This window comes from Microsporum canis, genomic scaffold (assembly GCF_000151145.1).
Source record: "Microsporum canis CBS 113480 supercont1.4 genomic scaffold, whole genome shotgun sequence".
Classification (NCBI taxonomy): Eukaryota; Fungi; Ascomycota; class Eurotiomycetes; order Onygenales; family Arthrodermataceae; genus Microsporum; species Microsporum canis.
Window position 1 is genome coordinate 1684717 of NW_003299166.1, and position 21871 is coordinate 1706587.

The following is a 21871-nucleotide window of genomic DNA, read 5'->3' on the forward strand; positions in this document are numbered from 1 at the left end:
ATCCTCTCCTTATCCTAGGCCTCTATGCAAACCTATCCTCCATACTATCTACCCCCAGACAAGACATTTGCAATGGACGTGGTCACCGAGGCTTGCAGGCAGAGCGACACTAGTTTTGTCGTGTGGATGAGGCACTTGGAGAAGAACAAAACTCATGAACTGGCAGCTCGACTTGCCTTTCAGCACCTTCGCCGAGAACCAGTCAGTGCCGCGTATTACTCGCAGGGTTCCTTCAATCGCTGTTATCGAGTCAAGTTCAAGCATGGGCCGGATGTGCTCGTCAGGTTCCCGGCGCTTGGAAGGTCGATGTTTCGTCAAGAAAAACTCGAGGATGAGGTCGCTGTGATGGAATATATCGCAAACAATACATCAATCCCAATCCCTCGCGTCTTTGGGCATGGCAAGTCTGCGGTTGGCCCGTATATGATAATAGAATTTGTTGAAGGGAGGATATTATCTGAGTATCTCAGAGCCTCGCAAGACCCTAAAGTGCCGTCGGCCTTGAAGTTAGACCTTGACCTCGCTCCCTTACGTCAGGCTTACCGTGGCATGGCAGATATCCTGTTGGAGCTCTCTACATGTCGGTTTCCAGCAATCGGTGGCCTTGTTCAGGATGGCTCCGGGCGCTTCTCAGTGGGCAAACGGGCGATGACTTTCAACATGAATGAATTAGTCGGACTCGGAAATTTCCCACCCAAAAGACTGTCTCAGCACCTTTTTTTAGACACGGCCACTTACCTTGTGTCTCTAGCAGATGACCATCTTCATCACCTAGAAACACAGCGCAATGATGCGATCATGGACGCAGAGGATTGCCAGAAGAAATATATTGCACGCTGTCTATTCCGTCAAATTACTCTTCAATTCTGCAACACGTACAATAATAGCTCTTTCCCACTATTTTGTGACGACTTGCGCCCTTCTAATATACTTGTTGATGAGGAGCTTCGAGTTCGCGCTGTGATAGATTGGGAATTCTGCTATGCCGCTCCAGCTGAATTCACCTATTGCTCTCCATGGTGGCTGTTGCTAGCCCGTTCAGAAGCCTGGGAAACGGGCATAGATGATTTCTTGATTCACTATACATCTCGACAAAAGATTTTCCTAGAGGTTCTAAGAGATCGTGAGAATGAGCGGACTGAGAATGGCATTGCTCCTGAGTCGCCGCGTCTCTCAGATCGTATGGCTCAGTCACTGGAGAACGGCAATTTCTGGATTTTCCTTGCAGCAACCTATAGCTTTTCGTTCGATGATATCTACTGGAAATTCATACATCCAAAGTACTATGGTCACTTTGAGTCTACTAAGGATTTGATAGAGCTGTTAAATGAGGAGGAACAGGGCAATATCGAGATCTTTACCCATAGAAAGATGCAACAGATGAAGGAAGGCGGTCTTGATTCACATCGGACCATAGAGGAGATGACAAATGCTTAGATTCTAATTTATCTAATTCTGATATTTGGCATATTTTCATGTCAAGTTTATTATTTCAATGTTGAGGGGTCCAAATATGCTCTACCACGGTGATACGTTCGCTACAAAATCGACATGAACTGCTCGAATTCAGAATATAATGGTATGCACACGAAGAGCCAATGGTTGGACCATCCCTGCCAGGATGTTGTGCGTGCTGCCTGGGCTGCTGCTGCCTTAGAGGCTGAAAATATATATATTACCTCTCAGACCAAAAACCTTCAACCCAAGGTCCATAACGCCCCCCGTCAGATTCATCCTTTGTGCGTTGCTACGCCGAGCTTTTAACGGTAAACCAACTTCTTACCTTTCCTTGCCAGGGCGGCAAGCTAATGTATAATAGAATAGCCCACCCACCAACCTGTTAACTCGGGAAAGGTCACTCCCAGTGCCTGTCTACGAAACAAACAAATGTCGACAAATAACGGCGCAGACCGTGCGAACGACGCCCGAGATAGCTATGGCTCACTTCTTGATTATTATTTCGAGCGACCGGCATCTAAGGAGCTCATTAGAATTGGTCTAAGAGCGGGCGAGGTTCCTTCACAAGCACAGGCCGAGGATCTCCAAAGAGAGCTGGCGGCGGCTCTCCAGGCTCGAGATATCATTGATAATCTTACTGCGGAGGAGAGAAAATGTGGCATTTATTAGCCAGAGTCGACGTGCGAGGAGACAGTTAAACCCATAGTCAACTCATTAAGAGAAAGGGAGAAAGAATTCAGACCATCAAGCGCATTATATTCACCTTTTGCCTCCAAATTTGCTCGCTCCACTCGCATTGAAGGAGGTATACTTTAATGACAATGGCATGCTTTCTCACCCCGCAAAGAGCGTTTTGGGAGTGAAAATAGCAATCCTATTCATAGAGGGGTTGGAATCATGTCTGTCAAAGTCGCAGATTAGCCACATTATGGCAGAAATGATATAGTATAGCACCTTCAGAGCTATATGGGAAAGGAGCCCATGGTTTGCCATGGTGAAGAATTATGGACTACTCATAAGCTGAGGCCATATTCTGCTGGGCTGATAGTGAACACAATCTTTGATAGAGGAGGTATTGTACGGACAATCTCCAAAAAATTCTCCGCTTTTTGCTTCTTATATCTGCTTCAATCAAGGTCTATCATCTAGGTTTAGAGTATAAACGTGTTATAGTTAGATGGATAGGTCTTTCAAAGAATATAAATATCACGTCTCCCAACCGTGCAAATGTGGAATAATGGTCAAGGGTTATAAGTACCTGGCTAAGGGCAATCGCATGCAGGGTAATATATCAGCAAAGCACGCACATATATGCAATTAACAATATAATATGGGCGCGATGTGCTGTCAATTGGGTTCGATGGCACCACCATGGTAGAGAAAATACGATAATCTTCATACGGATTCAATCCTACCAGATTGGCGACCAGCCGTGACTATGGAGGGAGTGACTTTCGTCGTTAGTTATCAACCAATCACCAGTTTAACTTGTTGACTCAAACTTGAATCGATTAAGTTATGCCATCTATGACGTATGTTAATATATATCGAGTCGAGCGTCCCTGAGCATGGGCTGAGGATGGGAAGTTATGGATTGCAACAATCTCTCATCGAGTTCTGTGGTATTCAACAAAGAGGATGCCGTCGATAAAACACCCAGGGGCCTCTGACCTCGAGATACTCAACGAGCCCGACTGGACGCGGACGCATAGCCACCGCGTGGGGACTCGTGGCCGTGATGCTCGGTTCATGGGCGTGACCCATGAAGGGGACGATTATCACGATGAGCTCGAGGAAGTGGACGAAAAGATCCAAGAGCTGCGTGAGAAGGTGGCCAGGGGAGAACTGGTCACCGTTCGTGACATTATGACCGACCAAAAGGTTTTATAACCACACTCACCTATATTTCATACTAGCATCAGGTTGATCTTGTGAGAATTACTGGGACTAATAATCCTGGTTAGGATTTCCATTTGGAACGGCCTGACGTGCATCCTGACTACTGGAGATATATACTACATACCACTGAGAGCTTTATCAAGTATGGGCAGCCGTGGCCTATAAACCAGAAGAAAGAGGCCGAGGAGAAGGAAAAACACGAGGAGGCTGAGAGAAGAGAACAGGAGAAAGAGAAGCCAAAGCCCACACCAGAGGAAGAGGCGCTCCTACAGTCCCTGCGATATGAACAGCAGTATCGGTCGTCTATGCGGATAAATGACGGCAAGGGGGGCTGTCCGATTCGGGATGAGAATCTGCCAGAGAGGATTGATGAAGCGGATCAGTTTTCTCCAGATAATTGGATCCCTCGTAGCGACAAATTAATACGTCTGACAGGCAAGCATCCGATGAATGCAGAACCGGACCTGACTGCTCTTTTTGAGGCTGGAATTATCACTCCTTCGCCCATTCATTATGTCCGCAACCACGGAGCTGTTCCACATTTACTATGGGAGAATCATGAAGTAGAGGTGATTGCTGACCAGCATTTAATCTATTCGATGGACAGGCTCAAGCAGTCTTTCGAAAGTGTTAACATACCCGTCTTCCTGGCCTGTGACGGGAGCCGAAGAAAGGAATTGAATATGATCAAAAGGACTCGAGCGTTCAATTTCACTGCCGCCTCTGCGAGCTGCTCCTACTGGAAAGGAGTTCTCCTTCGCGACGTTCTCTTGGAGGCAGGGGTTGAAAATCTTTTGAAAAAGAATCCCAACAAGAGATTATGGGTCAACTATGAGGGGGCCGATGAGCTTAGTGAAGGGAAGTATGCCACTTGTGTCCCACTTGAATATGTCATGGATCCTATCAACGATGTGATGCTTGCGTACGAAATGAACGACCATCCCTTACCGCCAGATCATGGATATCCCCTGCGATTAATACTCCCTGGTTGGGTGGGAGCGCGATCTATCAAGTGGCTGGCCAAAGTCTGGGTGACTGAGAACGAGAATGATAGCCACTATCACATCTACGACAATAGGCAGCTCCCAAGTTTTATAACCGACACCGAATCTGAGATTGCACAATTAATGTACCATCATCCTAGCACTATCTGCAACGAGCAGATGTTAAACTCCATCATCGTGAAACCGGCTCAAGGTGAAAAGGTCGACCTGGTTGATATCAAGAAGGGAACGATGTATAGGGTTGTGGGGTATGCCTATAGTGGAAGCGGAGATGAAATTGACAAAGTAGAGATTAGCTTAGACGGGGGAGAGACTTGGCTTTACTGTTCTCGCAGAGTGAGTTTTGTTCCATCTTCTCTTTCATGAGCCTCAGGAATTAATAGTCATACATAGTACCCTGACAAGCCAATTCGGCATGGCAAAAAATTCTGGGCCTGGTTGCACTGGCACATCGACTTGGACATCACTAAGCTTATCCGTGCGCAAAGCATTCTAGTTCGAGCATTTGATTCACACAAAAACACCCAACCACGAAAGCCAGTGTGGAATATCGCAGGGTGAGCAAATCAAGTATCTCTCTATACAGCATTTCTTAGTTATAATTAACATATCCACTGACCATGTTATAGAATGATGAACAACTGTTGGTACGAAGTAAAACCCGAGGTTTTTGATAGCCCAGAGAACGAGGAGGCATACCTCCTCTTCCGCCACCCTGTGGACGCAGGAAGTGGGACGAATGGCTGGATGAAACCATCCACAGAGGAGCGGATGGAAGAAATTAAACGAAACGCCAGTTCTCCTGAGAAGCAGTTCACTCGACAGGAGATTGAAAAGCATCATACCGAGAATGACTGTTGGATCGTTGTAAATGGCAATGTTTATGATGCCACGGAAGTCCTTAGCTGGCATCCTGGGGGTAAAGGGGCTATCATGGCGCATGCTGGCATTGTGCATTGGGATACAACAGAGGAATTCAGCAGTATACATGATAATTATGCCCAGGACAAGCTCAAAGGTATTTTTCCCCCTTAGCTCGAAGTGTGTATATCGCTAAGGCCCATTTCTAACGGCGTACAGAGTGTATTCTAGGGAAAGTTACGCAAAAAGCAATGGATCATATGATGAAGGATGCGGAGGAAAGGAAAAAGGAATGGCCAAAGTCGGAAGATGAAGACTCTAAGGTAGCTCTAGATCATCACAGGTACGGCCATGTATTTACACTCTATGTTGGAGCATTTGATTTTGACGACAGACCTGTAGGTGGGTTCAAGCAAAACTCATTGCGAAAAAAGCTCTCTCTGCAGATACTAGGCGATATACATTTAAGCTCCCCTCTTCAGCTAAGGAGCTTGGTCTAGAAACCGGTCAGCATATCCAAGTCGGATTCCATTTCAGGGACAGCCTTGTTGTTCGCCCCTATACCCCTGTGCGCCCCATCTCAAACGAGGAATATGACGGGACATTTGACCTTGTTGTGAAGACATATTTCCCAAATAAAGACCAGCCAGGTGGTACAATGAGTAACATCCTCGACTGTCTTCGTGACGATGAAGAAATTGAAGTTAAAGGCCCGTCAGGCGAGATAAGGTACCACGGTAACGGCCGTTTCACTGTCGACGGCAAGGAGTACATATTTGACAACGTCTCCCTCATATTGGGCGGATCTGGAGTCACTCCTGGCTACCAGGTGCTTGCAAGGGTTCTACAAAATAGCAACGACAAGACAAAGATCAAGGTCATCGACGGAAATAAGACAGAAGAAGACATCCTGCTACGAGAAGACCTTGACGAGTTCTCTAGAAAACATAGAGACCAATTCGAGATTGTGCATGTGCTCTCTAATCCAAGCAGTGACTGGAAGGGATTGAGAGGTCACATTAATGCCGATATCATCAAGGAACATTCGTTTGAACCAGGTAAAAGGAACGTTGCTCTGCTTTGTGGCCCGCCAGCGATGATCCAGAAAGCGGTGATGCCTGCTTTGACACAATGGGGGTATAAAGAGGACGAGAATCTGTTCGGGTTCTAAATTGTTAACATTATAATTAGTCAGGGGAACTACGTAGCCTCATTAGTCGCAGATTTGCCTCTATGAAGTTTCTATAGTTATTACTCTATTACTTATTATATCCCTACTCTATAAGCGATAAGTTTTTACAACCAAGAGATGAACTAACAATGCGGCCTAGTGCTTGTTTAGAATGAAAAATTAACAATGCTAGGGGTTAGGTTTAGGAGAAAGATACAAATATGGATACAACATCTATTGATGCGATCACAGAATGATATTTCGCGCCTGGTTCTCGATACAACAGGCTCCTCTGTCCAGAAGAGCTACAGCAGCGCCGCCCGAGCGGAGAAAAGGGAACAACCCCATGGCCCCGAAGGATCAATCGAACATGGGTTGCTAACATCGCAGTTCACATCCTCCGGCTGTCACTCGACCGACCATGGCAATCCCAGTGAATATAAGTGAAGACGAAGGCCCTCCATTGAATTAAACAATCAGCATGCGCCTTTCAAACGCCGTCTTCGTGGCCAGGAGCCTGTTGTTCGCTGAATCTGCCCTCGCTGAGTACCGGTCTTGTTCGCTACTAGGACCCGATATATCCATTCCGAGATACTTGTCAAGCAGCACTGTGTTCCAGGACGCTCTTGTTTCCCTGAAGAAGGCGATTTCAGATGCCATCAGCTCTGGGGTGACGTCCTACGGCGACGTGGATGCGAATGCGACGTCCTTCTCCCTGGACATATTCTCCATCCACGAGGATGATGCCCTGTTCACGTACCATTACAATGCACCTGGCCCTGCGGACTCTACGGATGGTGTGAGGGAGGTAGATTCCAACGGTATCTACCGCCTGGGTAGCATATCCAAGCTTCTGACTGTCTATACCTTTCTCACTACCGTTGGCGATGTCTCGTTCAACGAGCCCATCACCAAATATGTCCCCGAGCTCGTCGCATATGCAGCAGACAGACTTCATGGATTGGGATTCAGTAACGATCGGGGCGCTTGCCTCTCAGCTTGGAGGGATTCCGCGAGAGGTTGCTGGTTCTCCAGCTAGCGACGCGCTGCTGCTGGCTAGTCTCCCTCCAGGCGTGCCAGCTCCAATCTTCTCGCCCGTCCCAAGAAACATCACTGATGCCGAATGCCCAAATAACAACGCTATACCATATAAGCGAGCTGGTGTGCTTGGAAGTATCAATTTTCAGCACCCGTCATTCGCCCCATATTGGGGCCCGGCATACTCAAACATGGCATATGTTCTACTGCGGTATGCGCTGGAAGAGATGACGAACCAGTCGTTCCCTTCTCTCTTCGCCTCGAAAGTGACCGGGCCGCTACAGCTGAAAGATACTTACTATTCAAATGCCCCCCTGAGCCAGGGCGTTGTCCCCCACAACGACTCAGCTGCCCAGTACACTGACGATCTTATGGACGCTGCCCCCGCCGGTGGTTTCTACTCCTCGACCAAAGACATGCGACCAATCGGCAAAGCGATACTCAGCTCTACACTGCTATCCCCAGCACAGACCCGCCGCTGGATGAAGCCCCAGACCTTCGCCGCCAACGACGCGATGCTAGTTGGGCGGCCCTGGGAAATCTACAAGGCGCCTCTGCCCGAGAAATCCGTTTGGATGTACACAAAGGGTGGAGATATTGGACTATACTCCGCTCAGATCGTTCTACTGCCAGACTATGGCATTGGCTTCAACTTCCTAGGTGCGGGCGACAAGCCCAACGCTCTCAATGCGGTTGTTACTGACATCGTCGCCGCAATCACCGTCCCGGCCTCTGAGCAGGCCGCCAAGGAGGAAGCGGCCCGCGTGTACGCCGGCACATATATGCGCCCTGGATCGAATGACACCTTCGTCCTTACCGTGGACGCCAGCCCAGGCCTCCTCATCTCCCGCTTCCTCATCAACGGGACGGACGTTGTGGCAGGGTTCGGCGCACAGGGCGACCAAATACGAATGTTCCCCAGCGGGCTGCAGAGCAGGAGCGGGTAACAGCGTGGTTTCGGACCATACTTACACACGAGCCTGTCCCAGAGGGCGCATTTGTGAGAAATTGCGTGGATTCGGTTCAGGTATCAGGGCTGGTCTTGGCTGGGGTCTCGCTGGATGAAATAGTGATCGCTTTAAATGAGGACGGGGATAAGGCCGTGGAGGTAGATGCGAGGGGCTTTCGGGTGACGTACTCGAGAATATAGATAGATACTAAAAGATATTCTACTATATTTACATTTAGAATATAAATATAAAGTTAAACCCTTTAATATTTTTCCTTTTAAATTTATTATATTAAATTATATTATATATAATACTTGTTAGATATTATTTATTCTTTTATATATTTTTATATTTAATTTTAAAATATTTCAAAATAATAATAAAAATAAAAAGCTATTAAAATTGGTTTATTAATGCTGTAATAATAAAGACTCCGAGACTCGATTTAACTCTACTTAGAGTCTCAGACAAAGGGGGGAAAAGAAAAAAGATAACGTGGAATATCAATAAAAGAAGAAATACAACAAGGGTTAACAGTGGGTAGAAGGAACATATAGAGGCGTAGGGGCAGCGGTAGACTTTTGAATGTCAGGGGAAGGGGCAATGAGCTCCTGATTTTCTACCTCCTGATCCGATGAGCCCACACTTCTACGAATGCGAACAAGTTCATCTTCTTCTTCCCACTGGCCACAGCTCAGGTTGTCACCCCACTCAATTCCACTGCTGTCATCATCATCATAATCTTCGTGGAGAATATCTGCAGCGGCACTTAACGACGCGAGACGCTGCAGTATCCATTGCATGTCCATAAGGTTCCAGTCAGGTAAGGGGAAATTGTCCGGATCATCTGTTTCCATGATAATTTTGTCCCCTGAGCTTATCTTCTTTTCCGTTTGTATATGCCACGCCTTATGTTCCTGGCCTAAACCGCTAAGATTTGAAGGGATAGTTGGGGGATCCGATAGATTGACAGAGTTGGAAAAGTTGCGTTTGGGAAGCCAGTAAAATCTCAAAGTCATGCATTTCTTATCCTCCGACAAATTGATGGGCTGTAGGGCAAACAAAGCCTTTTCATGATACCTGTGCATTTGGGGAGCAAGACAGAGGAGGTTCGAGACCACCTCGGTTCCCCTCGGAAACACAGATGCATACCAGGAGCGGATGTGTGGTTCAGTCCAGAAAAAACTTAAAAGATTCCAGAAGGATGAATTGGATCCTCCTACCACAACGTTGCGCATCGAGTAGGGATAAATATGGGCCACATCGATCGGATCATAGGCTTTAGTTATTATACACCTATTGCCGTCTCTAGATCGGCAATCCTGTGCAGCAGTTGCTGAGCGAGACCTATCAGACGTAGATGGCGAGGGAGACCGGCTGCTCACTCGTCGGCGTTTTGTAGGTCGAGGCGGTGTATGAGATGCCAATGTAGCCTGTTCGGTCCCTTCCCCTGCGTCCTTGGTGTGTGGCGCTGCTTGATTTATAGCAGCTAAGCGGTGGAGTGCGCTTGATGTTCCCGTAGGGCTTGTGGATTGGTTTGGAGTAGAGGGAGTCACACGGTTTCGTTGAGACCATGACAGGACAATGTTGCGGAATTTAAATGAAATGAGACCGTCAAAAGTGAGATTTGGGTTCCCTATCTCAGCAGGAACAGAAGCATCCTCAACGAGCTTTTCTAGTCGGGGAACATCGGCTAGCCAGAGACATGCCCATAAAGCAGAGGAAGTAGGGTGATCCTGGAGCAGGTCTTGGATGGCTGCAATTAGACGAGCTCTTTTCTCACAGTCGAACTCCTTTCCTGGTCCTTGTTCCTCCATTTTTGTTGGTTATGCAGCCGTTTGGTTAAGGAAAGAGAGCAAAGCTTGTGCAATAACTGGAAGAAGTCTGCGTTGCCAGGAGTCAGAGAGAGAGCGAGGAAAAAGGTGCGAGTTTATATGCCAATCTGTGTGTTGTTGCCGTTTAAGGAACTGAAGAAGAAAGATGGAACGACAAAGAAAAGTTGGTGACCTCATAGATGATTAGTAAGTGACAGTTGATGTTCCCAATATTAGTTAGTGTGTGCTTATATAATAAAGCAAATTTATAAAGTGTTGAGTCATCACTGACTAACATCCGCTCGATCTACCAAAAACTTCCTAGCCTAATGAAGGCCTAAATATTATAAGATAGTCAATTTAATAATCTCAACTTGGCTTTAATTGTATTCAAAGTATGAAATTGGTCGTTAATCGTTATATAGCTGATCGCATGCAAAACCCAAACTCCGAAATCAGAATAACAGCCTAGGGTATCAAATGGCTAAAATAATATATAAAAGAACAATGATGGCATCAAAGTAGCCGCGGGGATGGGTGTCATCAGTTGGATCCCAGACGTATTTGGGTAGTAGTACCGGCACCGACAACTGTGTTTCTTTCCACTTGGCTTCAGTAATAAAAGTCGTTGTGCGGCCACTCGAATCGTCAGGGATGATGGGGTCTGTTTCTCGATCCACCATAGTTCGCTCCACAGTTTCTTCGACAACAACTACCTCTGAACTTGTTGCTTCCCCTTCTTCTTGTCGTACTCCTTCTTCCTGGTGAGAATGCTCTGGCTCTGCTTCCTCAGTTGCACCTGGAACCGGTTCCGGTTCTGCTTCTGTAACGTCCCTCGCTGCTTCTTTGTCCCCATCCCCTGCATTCAGGGCTTCTGCCTCGGCTGGTTCTGCTGCTGGCTCTTCCCCATCCACTTCAGAAACAGCTGTGGCCTGCTGTTGTTCATCTTCCGTTGTTCCAGTCACTTCATCTCCGACAGCTGTATCTGATGTAGCTTCCTCCTCCTCTTCTATACTTTCTGCTTCTATTTTTTCATCTACGTGTTTCCACTCATCGTCATCATTCGTTACGTCGCTTGAGTCGTCATCTATCTCATAATCTGAGTTCTCGTGCGTATCTTCATCTGACTCTTGGTCTGTCGTTTCTATTCTTCTGGAGGCCTCACTAGTCTCGTTTGAATGAGACTGTCCACGACTGCCGGAGGCGCCACTTCGGGCTGTAGTAGGCTCCGGCTCTTCTTCCTCGATTTCGGGATCTGAGAAATCTCTATCGTCTACCCAAGTAGCGCGACTGTTTATATTTAACAATCTGGGTTAGCTGATGTATAGAAGAAAGTTAAAGATGAGGAAGGTGAAGAAGCACATACCAACACGGGCAGTTAGGTTGCGGTAGTCCACTGTGCTGCCGCCTCCATTCGTTAATACAGTCAGCATGGAAATTCGAGCCACACCGAACTTTGCACCATGCTATACGGTGACGGCCAGGGTATCTGGGGCGACTCGGATCGTATGAACCGGGTATAAACCTTTCTTTGCAAATCGGACAGTCTTCGTTGGATTTGATGTGTTTTCGAGTAGCCACTAGAGCTGGGGTTGGGGCTGGGGCTGCAATTCGGACTGGAGTTGGAACGAGAGCGGGGGCTGGAAGTAAACGCGCTCTAGCAACAGGAGAAGGGTCTGTAAAACTCCTTCTGTCAGAGGAGTTGGAGGTGGTTCTGGAGCTCTGAGAAGAACTGAAGGGCCTGTAGGAAGGCGTGCCTAGATCAGATGAATCGAATTCTTCGACAGAGTATTGGGTAATAGAACGCTGCCGGAGAGGAGCTGACGAAAGTACAGGCCTGGGCGTACTATGCACAGCTCGGGGTATATGTGTGCGGTCGTTCTGCGATTGTAGGAATGCAGTAACCTTTCTGTACCACTGACGGACCATGTTATAGGCCTGATTTTGATGCCATCTGCGGCAAAGGAGATAGGGTGCCGCTTGCTCGAGGATAGGGTATACATCTTGTCCGTTGCGTAGATAGAGGGTACCTTGCTGTAGCAACCTTGAGGCACTACCCAAATTAGCACCAGCGACTGGATTCCTACAGCGATCGCCATAAGTTTTGGCGATTCCTACGCATTTGTAGTCGAGAGGGACATCTATGATATCGGCTAGGGTTTCGCCTGGTGTTTCGTAGCTAGCGGTCGGGGGGCTGGTGAGGTGAGTGTTGTATCTGGAGACGGGATACGAAGGACGTCTCGACAAAGAGACTGCCATTGTGAAAGATAGAAGCAGAAGGGTTTTCCGAGGAACTCAACTCTGATAGAAGGTGGAATCGTATTTGAGACCTGGTCTTGCTCATGGAGATAGAACGTAGTCATCGTGGCGAATTGAGGAGAAATATATAGAAACACCGCTCTACAAACGGCTCTATTTCTGGATCTTGACCTCTGGTATATTCCCTGCGGCCACACTAAAACAAGGGTTTTAACGACCAAGCCACACCCTCCTAGACGATGAATTGTTTCAATGGCATCTAGTGGTTTCCGACCGCATTGAAATCGTCCATTATTGCAGGAGGAGGAAAAGCACCGCCCCGTATATGCATGATCGACTGCACTGTTCACACCTGTCATTGGTGCGATCATTTATTCTGTGTCAAGATAATGCATCGATTATGCATTGTGATGACTTCCCCTCATCAGGCGCAAGGTATCTTGTGGCGTAGTGCATGAATGAACCTGGGGGACGAACTGGGGGTATCTCAGATATGCACGCGCAGGGGTTCGTACGATAATGGAGCCCTACGTTTCAACTGTGTATGTATGTATATTGTATGCTGGTAGATTAATTGATTCAGACACTGCCAGTCGCCGACAAAATAACGAGCACTACAACGAGGTTTGGTAAACAGATGCTAAAAGAAACGGATTGTATTTCGGCCGTTTGTGAATAGCCATACTAATAGAATAAGGCAGATTCACGGTCAGGATCATCTCATTACATTGTTTGCGTCTCTGTCTAGGGATGAATGACTTTTCTTACTAGGTTCAGAGCGTATCAGAAGTGTTCCGTTCCTGATATCTGGGGAGTTCTCAGCCAATCAAAAACGGTGTAAAGATAGAGCGCTTAATCGTCTAATTACGAGATATATATCAGCGCCATCTTCATGCATCTTTTCTTCCCCGTGAACAGGGCTCATCTGTTACGGACCATCCACGGTATAGCCCAGATAACCACGCTCATTGGCATGATAACAGAACCATAAGGGGAGGAGGAACTTGGGATAAGAAGAATCATATAATTATACGGAATCTAAGTTACAACTTACTAAGCTACTAGGGAATCTAACGATAGATTTAAGAGAAAATAGATAATATCGCGCCGTCTATTTATTTTCGCCATAATTTATATATCTAGATAGAATATATATATAAAGAATATTTATTTTCTATTTTAATTAAAAGTTCTTTTATAACTTATAATTAAAGCTAGCTTTATAGTAAATTATAGCTTTATAGTGCTATAATATTACAAACTATCTGCGGTATAGCTCAGATAAGTACACTTATTAGACAAACAGAGTTCTAGTATAGAAGAACTCTAAGGATTATATAAGGGGTTGGACCTCTATTCCTTTCTCGAGTCACCGCGCGCTCTATAATCGACGAGATAGTAAGATCTATCTTGTTACGGACCACCTACGGCACAACTCAGGCAACCACATTCATTGGACCAACACAGAGTAGACAGGAAACTTGGGACAAATAGATCATATAATTATACGGAATCTAAGTTACTAAGGTACTAGGGAATCTAACGATAGATTCGAGGTTTAAATCTAACGATAGATTTAAAAGTCGAATCTAATAATAGACTTAAGGTTTAAGACTAATAATAGATTTACGAGGAAATAGATAATATAGATTTAGATTAATATATATATAAAGATACTCGTTTTCTACCTTAATTAAGAGTTCTTTTAATACTTATAATTAAAGTTAACTTTATAGTAAGTTATAGCTTTATAGTACTAATTAATATAAGTATACTTCCTTTATCTAATTAATATCCCTTAATAAGCCTTATACCTAATTAACTAGAGTACTACTTTAATTATAATAAGGAACTTATACCTATAGGAGTAAGCTAGATTTAGAGCTATTATCTTAAAGTTGGATACTAGAGTATCTCTATTTAGACGTATCTCTAATAATACTTTAATCTAACTATCTATAAAGAGCCTTTAAGTAATTCTTACTTAAGTATACTTCTAGTTATATAGACTAAAGAACCCCTCTTTATAGTATTAATCGCCTTATATCTATAATTATAGGAACTAAATATTAATTCCGACTTATTATTTACTCGCTAGAAGTTAAATATAAATTAACTTGCGAACTTAATAAATAGAAGAAAGTTTAGGTATATATTCTATACCCTAATAAGTAAGCTAACCTATAGGAAGAATACCTAAAGAAAACTATAGTACCTAATACCGGATTAATAACTTTAGGACTAATAGTTAGTCTATAGGAAGTTATCTAATAGATAAATCTATATATATAATAACTCGAGATAATATTAGCTATCTAGAGACGCGGGTTAGTAGGAGAACTTAAAGTTAATAAACTAATACTATTTAAAGGAGAACGAGGGAAGTTATAAATATTCCTAGTATAGATAGACCTCTACTTTGTAGTAAACGTAACAAGAATTATAAACGAAACTAATAAAGTACTTACCGCCTTAATATTCCTAGAAGGAATAGTAATTGTAAGGGGTTGGACCCCTATTCCCTTCTCGGGTCACCGCGCGCTCTATAATCGACAAGGTAGTAAGGCCTATCTAGAGATACTATTACTAGACTCCCCCTTTTTACTCTCGCGTATATAACCCTTAATACGGTTATATAACCTTAACGCCTAAAGCTATAGCTCTATCCCCTATTACCGACTTCCTTCCTTTTCCCCTTTCTTCTTCTTCTCTATATATTTTATCTTCGACTTACGGATACCCTTAGTTAGTTAAATAAAACTCTCTTCGGCCGTTAATATTATAAAATATATTATTATATTAGTCTTATTAGTTATATTAGTTATATTAGACATATTAGTCATATTAGATATATTAGTTATATTAGATATATTGGTTATATTGGATATATTAGTTATATTAAATATATTAGGTATATCGAGTATATAGAAGATATTAGAAATATTAGTATAGGAATATTAGAATAGAAGATTAGAACGCAATAGATATAGCGGAAGGCTAACGTTAGAGCTAGAAGAATAATAGAAATAGATAGTAGAATAGTAACTAGCCACCGAGTTAGTTAGGAGCTTTTCTAGAGTAGTAGAGTACCCTTATAGAGAGGTAGACGGAGTAGATTAGAACCTTAATAGTATAGCTAGCTACGCTAAGAGAGAGAGTATAGAAGTAGGAGATACCTCTAGTAGTATATCTTACCCTCTAAGCCTCACCGGCCCCCTTAATATAGATACTACTATACTCTAATTAGCTAAAACCTACTTTACTAAACGCGGAGAAGTTTAGTAGAGAAAGACTATTAGACTATCTATTATAGAGGATAAAAATTAACGCTAAACTTATAGTAGATAGGGAGTTAGTTAGGGGCCCTAGCTAGTAAGTATAGTATATTTTCTCTCGACTAGAAGGAGTAGTAGTAAGGAGAGTCCTTCCCTAGGTAGAGTATAATTAGTACGACCTAAGCTAGTTTATACTAGTATATTTCTATACTTACCTAAACTACTTTTTCGTTAATTTAGCTCGATAGGAGAAGGCTAGGTGGCGGATATATACTATACGCTAAGGGAAGTAAGTACTAGCTAAGTTTCTTATAGAATTTGATCAAGTTATTATAGAAGTAGGAGGCTATACTTAGGACGATATAGTAAAGATAGAAGTACTATAGATAGCTCTAGACCCTAAGCTTCTAGAGTATATAATTAGAGTAGATACCCTCGAGTCCTATAAAGACTACTACTCTCTCCTTAAGTAAATAAATAATAGGTCTAAAGAGGTATAGCGAGTAGCCTAGATCTAACGTATCGAGCTCCAAGGTTATAGAGTATAGAGCTCTTAAAACTAGTAGCCCCGCGCTCTCGCCCTAGTAGTCCCTCGAGGGGACCCTATAGATATTAATAGTACCGCCTAGAAGCTAGCTCGCCGTACTAAGTAGGCGTCGCCTAAAGAGAGGGAAAAGTATAGATAGAGCTATAGATACTTATACTATAGAGGCGTAGGCTACTTCGTCGTAGCTTACCCTTATCTACTACTACGCCTAATAATATAGGTTATAGATATAACCTTAGCGGCGTTAGAACCACCGCTAGACCTAAAAGAGGAGGAGGACGCTAACTACTCGGGCTAGAGAAAAGACTAGCTCCTATATTAAAGTATATATAGGAGCCCTAAGAAGATATATTATAAGAATAATAAAGATTCTAGAAAGGAAAGATAGAAAGTCTATATATCGTTATAGATACTATAGTAAATTAAACCGCTATAGCTAGAACTATAATAGATACTAGCTATAGAGTCTATAGAGTAATAATATTAGCCTTTACTAGGAAGTAGTATATTAAGCGTATTCTAATTATACTATATATACTCTCTAGTATAAATAAACCGATAGGCGAGACGATAATAGAAGTAGAGTATATAACTCTAAATATTATAAGTAATCAATAGAAGTATATATTTATATATATTCTACTACGAGTAGTAGGGTATAATATTATATTAGGAAGGGGTTAGATAGTAGATTAGGACGCCTTATTAGAAAAATAGATAAGGATATTAGTTTTTAATTAGATAGGGGTTAGAGTAGAGGTAGGGGATATATAGAGGAAAATAGATATAAAGGAAATTTTAGCCGTAGCTTTTAGCTACTTATATAGGAGAGTAAGGAGGGAGAAGGCGTAAAAGGGAGACCTCGATAAGTAGGAGGTAGGGTACCGTCTATAAATAATATTAGAATCTATCTAGCGAAGACCTTACTAGACGGCTCCTAGCGAGTCTATAGGATAAAGTATATAAGTACTAACAAGGTCGATCTAGTAATACTATTACTAGACGGCTCCTAGTAAGTCTATAGAATAAGGTATATAAGTACTAATAAGGCTAGTCTAGCGATACTATTACTAGACGGCCCCTATCGAGTCTACTATATAGAGTATACTATATATATAAGTAATAATAGAGCCTATCTATAGAAGTCTTTACTAGATAGCTCCTATCGAAATATTCGTAGCGAATATAGCGGATATCGAGAAGGCTCTAAAAGTAAAGCTACGGACGGATTCTAGAATAAAGCTACTACTATAGTATTATAAGTACCTAGATATATTTAACTAGAAGGTAGTAGAAACGCTATTTCTATATAGATTAGGTATCGATTATAAAATTAAGCTAATCGAATAGGACGAATAGGGAAATAAGCTAAAGATCCCCTAGGGCTCCCTCTATAATATATCTAGAGGCGAGCTATTAGTACTTTAGAAAACCCTTATAGAACTACTAGAGAAAGGGTTTATCCGCATAAGTAACTTACTTGTAGCCGCCCCTATACTATTTACTAAGAAGCTAGGAGGAGGACTAAGGTTCTACGTTAACTATAGGGGCCTAAATAAGATTACCTAAAAGGATAGATACCCCCTTCCTTTAATAAATAAGATACTATAGCGGATTTCGAAGGCGAAATAGTTTACTAAGCTTAATATAATTACTACCTTTTACTAGCTTTAGATAGCGGAAGGATTAGAATAGATAACGGCGTTTAAGATATAATATAGCCTATATAAATAGCTCGTAACTCTATTTAGTCTAACTAATATACTAAGTATATTCTAATAATATATTAACTAGGTACTATAGAACTTCCTAGATAAATTCGTATTAGCCTATATTAACGATATCTTAATTTTTATAGAAGGGCCCCTCGAGGAATATAGAGCGTAAGTAAAGAGAGTACTCTAGAAACTAAAAGAGGTAGGACTACCTATTAATATTAATAAGAGCAAATTCGAAGTTACTTCTACTAAGTATCTTAGGTTTATTATTAATACTAAAGAAGGAATTAAGATAGACCCCGCGAAGATTAATACTATTCTAGATTAGTAAGTACTATAATTAGTAAAAGAGATATAAGGGTTTCTAGGATTCGTAAACTTTTATCGAAGATTTATAAAGGACTTCTTAAGGATAATAGCCCCTTTAACGGAACTTACTAAGAAGGATACTAAGTTTAAGTAGACGTTAGAGGCTAATACGGCCTTTAATAAACTTAAGAAGAAATTTATAGCTAAGCCTACCCTTTTATAATTTAACCTAGAATAGAAAACTATACTAGAAACTAACTCTTCTAGATATATAGTAGGAGGTACCTTAATATAGTACGATAATAAGGGTCTTTTTCGCCCCTATGTCTTCTACTTAAAAAGGAACTCCCCGGCTAAGTATAACTACGAGATCTATAATAAGGAACTACTTATAGTTATCTAGTACTTAGAAGAATAGGAAGTAGAACTCCTAGTAGTTAGCTCTTTTAGAATTCTAATAGACTATAAGAACTTAGAGTACTTTATAACGGTCCGACGGCTAATAGAGTAATAAATAAGATAGGTAGAATTTCTAAGTCGATTTAACTTTAAGATAATCTATCGGCTAGGGATTCTAAACTCGATAATAGATATACTCTTATAGAGAGAGTAGAATATACCTAAAGATATATTAGACGAACGGTTAGCCTATAGAGAGGTAAAACTACTAAAGGATAAATAGATCGATATAAGTAATAGTAGTAAAGAGGACCTCCCTAGTATTAGTATTAAGCTCTCCGCGAAGCCCGAAGTATATATATTACCTATAGCGCCTAATAGTAGACTATTAAAGTACCCTAGTAATAGTATTACGCCCTCTAGAACTAGAGGCTATTACTAGACTAATCTTAAGACCGACGAACTACGGAGTATTTAGAAGAACGTATAGAGAAATAACTCTATTATATTAGTACTAGAATAAGTAGTATAGGAGAAGAGAGCGAGGTTCCTTATCTATCTTAGGATAAAGGTATCGATAATAGAGTACTCTCTAGTACTAAACGGCGAACTACTCTAGAGAGAGAGGAGGTAGGTATCTAATAGCGAACTACTATAAATAAAAATAGTATAAGATACCTACGACTCTATACTTAGTAGCTATCTAGGAAGAGAGGTTATAACCGCCTTAGTAGGTAGATAATTCTACTAGCTAGACTACGCAAGAGATATTAGATAGTTCCTATAAAACTACGCGACCTATAGAGCCTTAAACTCCTAGAAGGACTAAAGATAAAGATTCATTAAGCCTCTACCTATACCGGATAGATTATAGAGTAAACTCTCTATAGACTTTATTACTAATCTCCCGAAGAGCTAGCGCTATACTACTCTATTAGTAATAACGGATAGGCTAAGTAAAGGGGTTATACTAGAACCTTATAAAAAGATAGACGCCGATACTATTACTAAGATCTTTATTAGAATAATATATAGGCGGTATAGACTACTATAGGCTATAGTTATAGATTAAAGAATATAGTTTACCGGAGTACTTTAGACTCGGATCTATTAAGTCCTAGAGATAAGGAGGCGCCTATTAACTACGTAGTACCCGGAGACGGACGGTTCTACTAAGAGGATAAACTAGATAGTAGAGGCCTACCTACGGAAGTATATAAACTACCTATAGGATAACTAGTACGACTAGCTCCCCTTAGTAGAGCTTACGATTAATAACTAAGATACGGCGGCTATAGGCGTATCCCTCTTCTTCCTAGAGTATAGGTACTATCTAGACGTAGTAGATTTTCTAGAAGATCTAACAGTAGGAGCTTCTAACTTAAGGAGCCCTATTTAACGAGCGGACACTATCTTATATAAGCTAAAGTTAACTAGTAAATAGATATAGGCTTCAATAGCGGCCGCCTAATAGAAGTAATAGGATTTTATAAATAGATTTAGGGACCCAGATACGTAGTACAAAGTAGAGGATTATATATAGCTAGATTTATAGAATATTAAGACGGACTAATCCTCTAAGAAGCTTAACGCGAAATATAGAAAGTTTAGAGTCTTAGAGAGAATTTAGAAGCTACGCTTATCGCCTAGATACCCCCGGGACGATATATAATATTAGACTGGGGTCGGTACCGGGTCGGGCCGGGTTTTGGCCTTTAAACTACCGACCCGATCGGGTCGGTACTAATAAATTCTTAGCACGGGTCGGGCCGGGCCGGACCGCGTCGAGTCGGGTAAAAAACCCGGGTTTTTAACTTTCTATTACTAATAGTAATATCTTCCTAAATAGGAAGGCTAGGCGAATAAAAATATTATTATTTAAAAGCTCTAGTAATTCTCTATAAAATAAGGCTATTTATATTTTAAAATTATTAGTATTAGAGGCTCTAGCTTTATATTAAGATATAGTTCTAAAAATAGTATACTTTCTTTAAAATTTAGCTAGAGAGCTTAATTTAAATAGTATTAAACTACTAATAACCTTATTTAATAGAGAATTAATAGAGCTTTCTAAAGATTCTATTTTTATTTACTTAGCTTCTCTATTCAGAGAGTTAGAATATTTTAAGCCTCAACCCGACTCGACGGGCCGGGTTCTAAGGCTTAACCCGGCTCGCCGGGTCGGACCGAGTCTAAAAAAAGCCTAATACCGACTCGACCCGGCCGGGTCGGACCGGGCCGGTCCGGGTAAAAAACCCGGACTCGGCCCCAGTCTATCTGACGAGAATACCCTAAAAGAAGAAATATAGAAGTACTTAAAACGGGACTCCTTAATTAGAAAGATCTTAAGCGAAGATATTAGATACTAGAGAGAGAACGGAATACTTCTATTCTATAGATAAATATATATACCTAAGGAGGTATAAGAATAAATATTAAAGAAAAATTATAATAAACTAAGTATAGAATACTTCGGAATTAAGAAAACTATAGAAAGGATTACTAGGAGTTATTATTAGCTAGATATATAGAGAGATATTAGACGATATATCTAGGAGTATAATATTTACTAATATAATAAATCAGCACAATACGCGCTATACGGACTCTTATAACCTATACTATATAAGGAAACCCCTTAGAAATTAATAGCGATAGATTTTATTATAAAATTACTAAAATTAAAAGAGCTATAATCGAGTATATAATATAATATAATAATAATAATTATAGATTAATTAATGAAGTATATCTACTTTATTCTATTTATTAAAAAAATATTAGTACTAGATACGGTATATATTCTACTATAATAAATATTTACTAATTATAGATTACTAGATAAAATTATATTAGATAGGGATATACAATTTATAAGTAAATTTTAAATAATACTTACTAAAAGAATAGAGATTAAATAGAAAGTATCTACGGTATATTACCCTTAAATAGATAGATAGAGTAAAAGGATAAATTAAACTATAGAATAATATCTAAGATACTATATTAACTAAGAATAGAATAATTAGGTTAAACTACTACTAATAGTATAGCTCGCCTATAATAGAGCTAAGATAGCCTTAATAGATATAATACCTTTCTTTATAAATTATAGAAGAGAACTAGAAACGATAAAAATATCTAGAAAAGTAAAAACTTATATAAGAGA

General features: G+C 41.5%; 5 protein-coding genes across 5 annotated transcripts; 3 read left to right on the plus strand and 2 right to left on the minus strand.

The window, feature by feature from the left end:
* Positions 1–24: 24 nt before the first annotated feature.
* MCYG_04627 (phosphotransferase family protein) lies at positions 25–2127 on the plus strand (the record flags this gene model as incomplete). Its single annotated transcript, XM_002846844.1, has 3 exons — positions 25–1393; positions 1571–1707; positions 1825–2127. 3 exons carry the CDS (start codon positions 25–27, stop codon positions 2125–2127), a joined length of 1809 nt encoding a protein of 602 aa, XP_002846890.1.
* Positions 2128–3096: 969 nt separating this feature from the next.
* Positions 3097–6393, plus strand: MCYG_04628 (nitrate reductase; the record flags this gene model as incomplete). The annotated part of the gene is made up of 6 exons (XM_002846845.1): positions 3097–3339; positions 3423–4697; positions 4755–4918; positions 4991–5379; positions 5442–5624; positions 5705–6393. 6 exons carry the CDS (start codon positions 3097–3099, stop codon positions 6391–6393), a joined length of 2943 nt encoding a protein of 980 aa, XP_002846891.1.
* Positions 6394–6874: 481 nt separating this feature from the next.
* MCYG_04629 (beta-lactamase family protein) lies at positions 6875–8378 on the plus strand (the record flags this gene model as incomplete). The annotated part of the gene is made up of 2 exons (XM_002846846.1): positions 6875–7364; positions 7429–8378. The coding sequence occupies 2 exons, from the start codon at positions 6875–6877 to the stop codon at positions 8376–8378; spliced, it is 1440 nt and encodes a 479-aa protein (XP_002846892.1).
* Positions 8379–8911: 533 nt separating this feature from the next.
* Positions 8912–10198, minus strand: MCYG_04630 (conserved hypothetical protein; the record flags this gene model as incomplete). The annotated part of the gene is made up of 2 exons (XM_002846847.1): positions 8912–9677; positions 9738–10198. 2 exons carry the CDS (start codon positions 10196–10198, stop codon positions 8912–8914), a joined length of 1227 nt encoding a protein of 408 aa, XP_002846893.1.
* Positions 10199–10671: 473 nt separating this feature from the next.
* On the minus strand, positions 10672–12454 carry MCYG_04631 (uncharacterized protein; the record flags this gene model as incomplete). Its single annotated transcript, XM_002846848.1, has 2 exons — positions 10672–11485; positions 11562–12454. The coding sequence occupies 2 exons, from the start codon at positions 12452–12454 to the stop codon at positions 10672–10674; spliced, it is 1707 nt and encodes a 568-aa protein (XP_002846894.1).
* Between the last annotated feature and the right edge of the window lie 9417 nt (positions 12455–21871).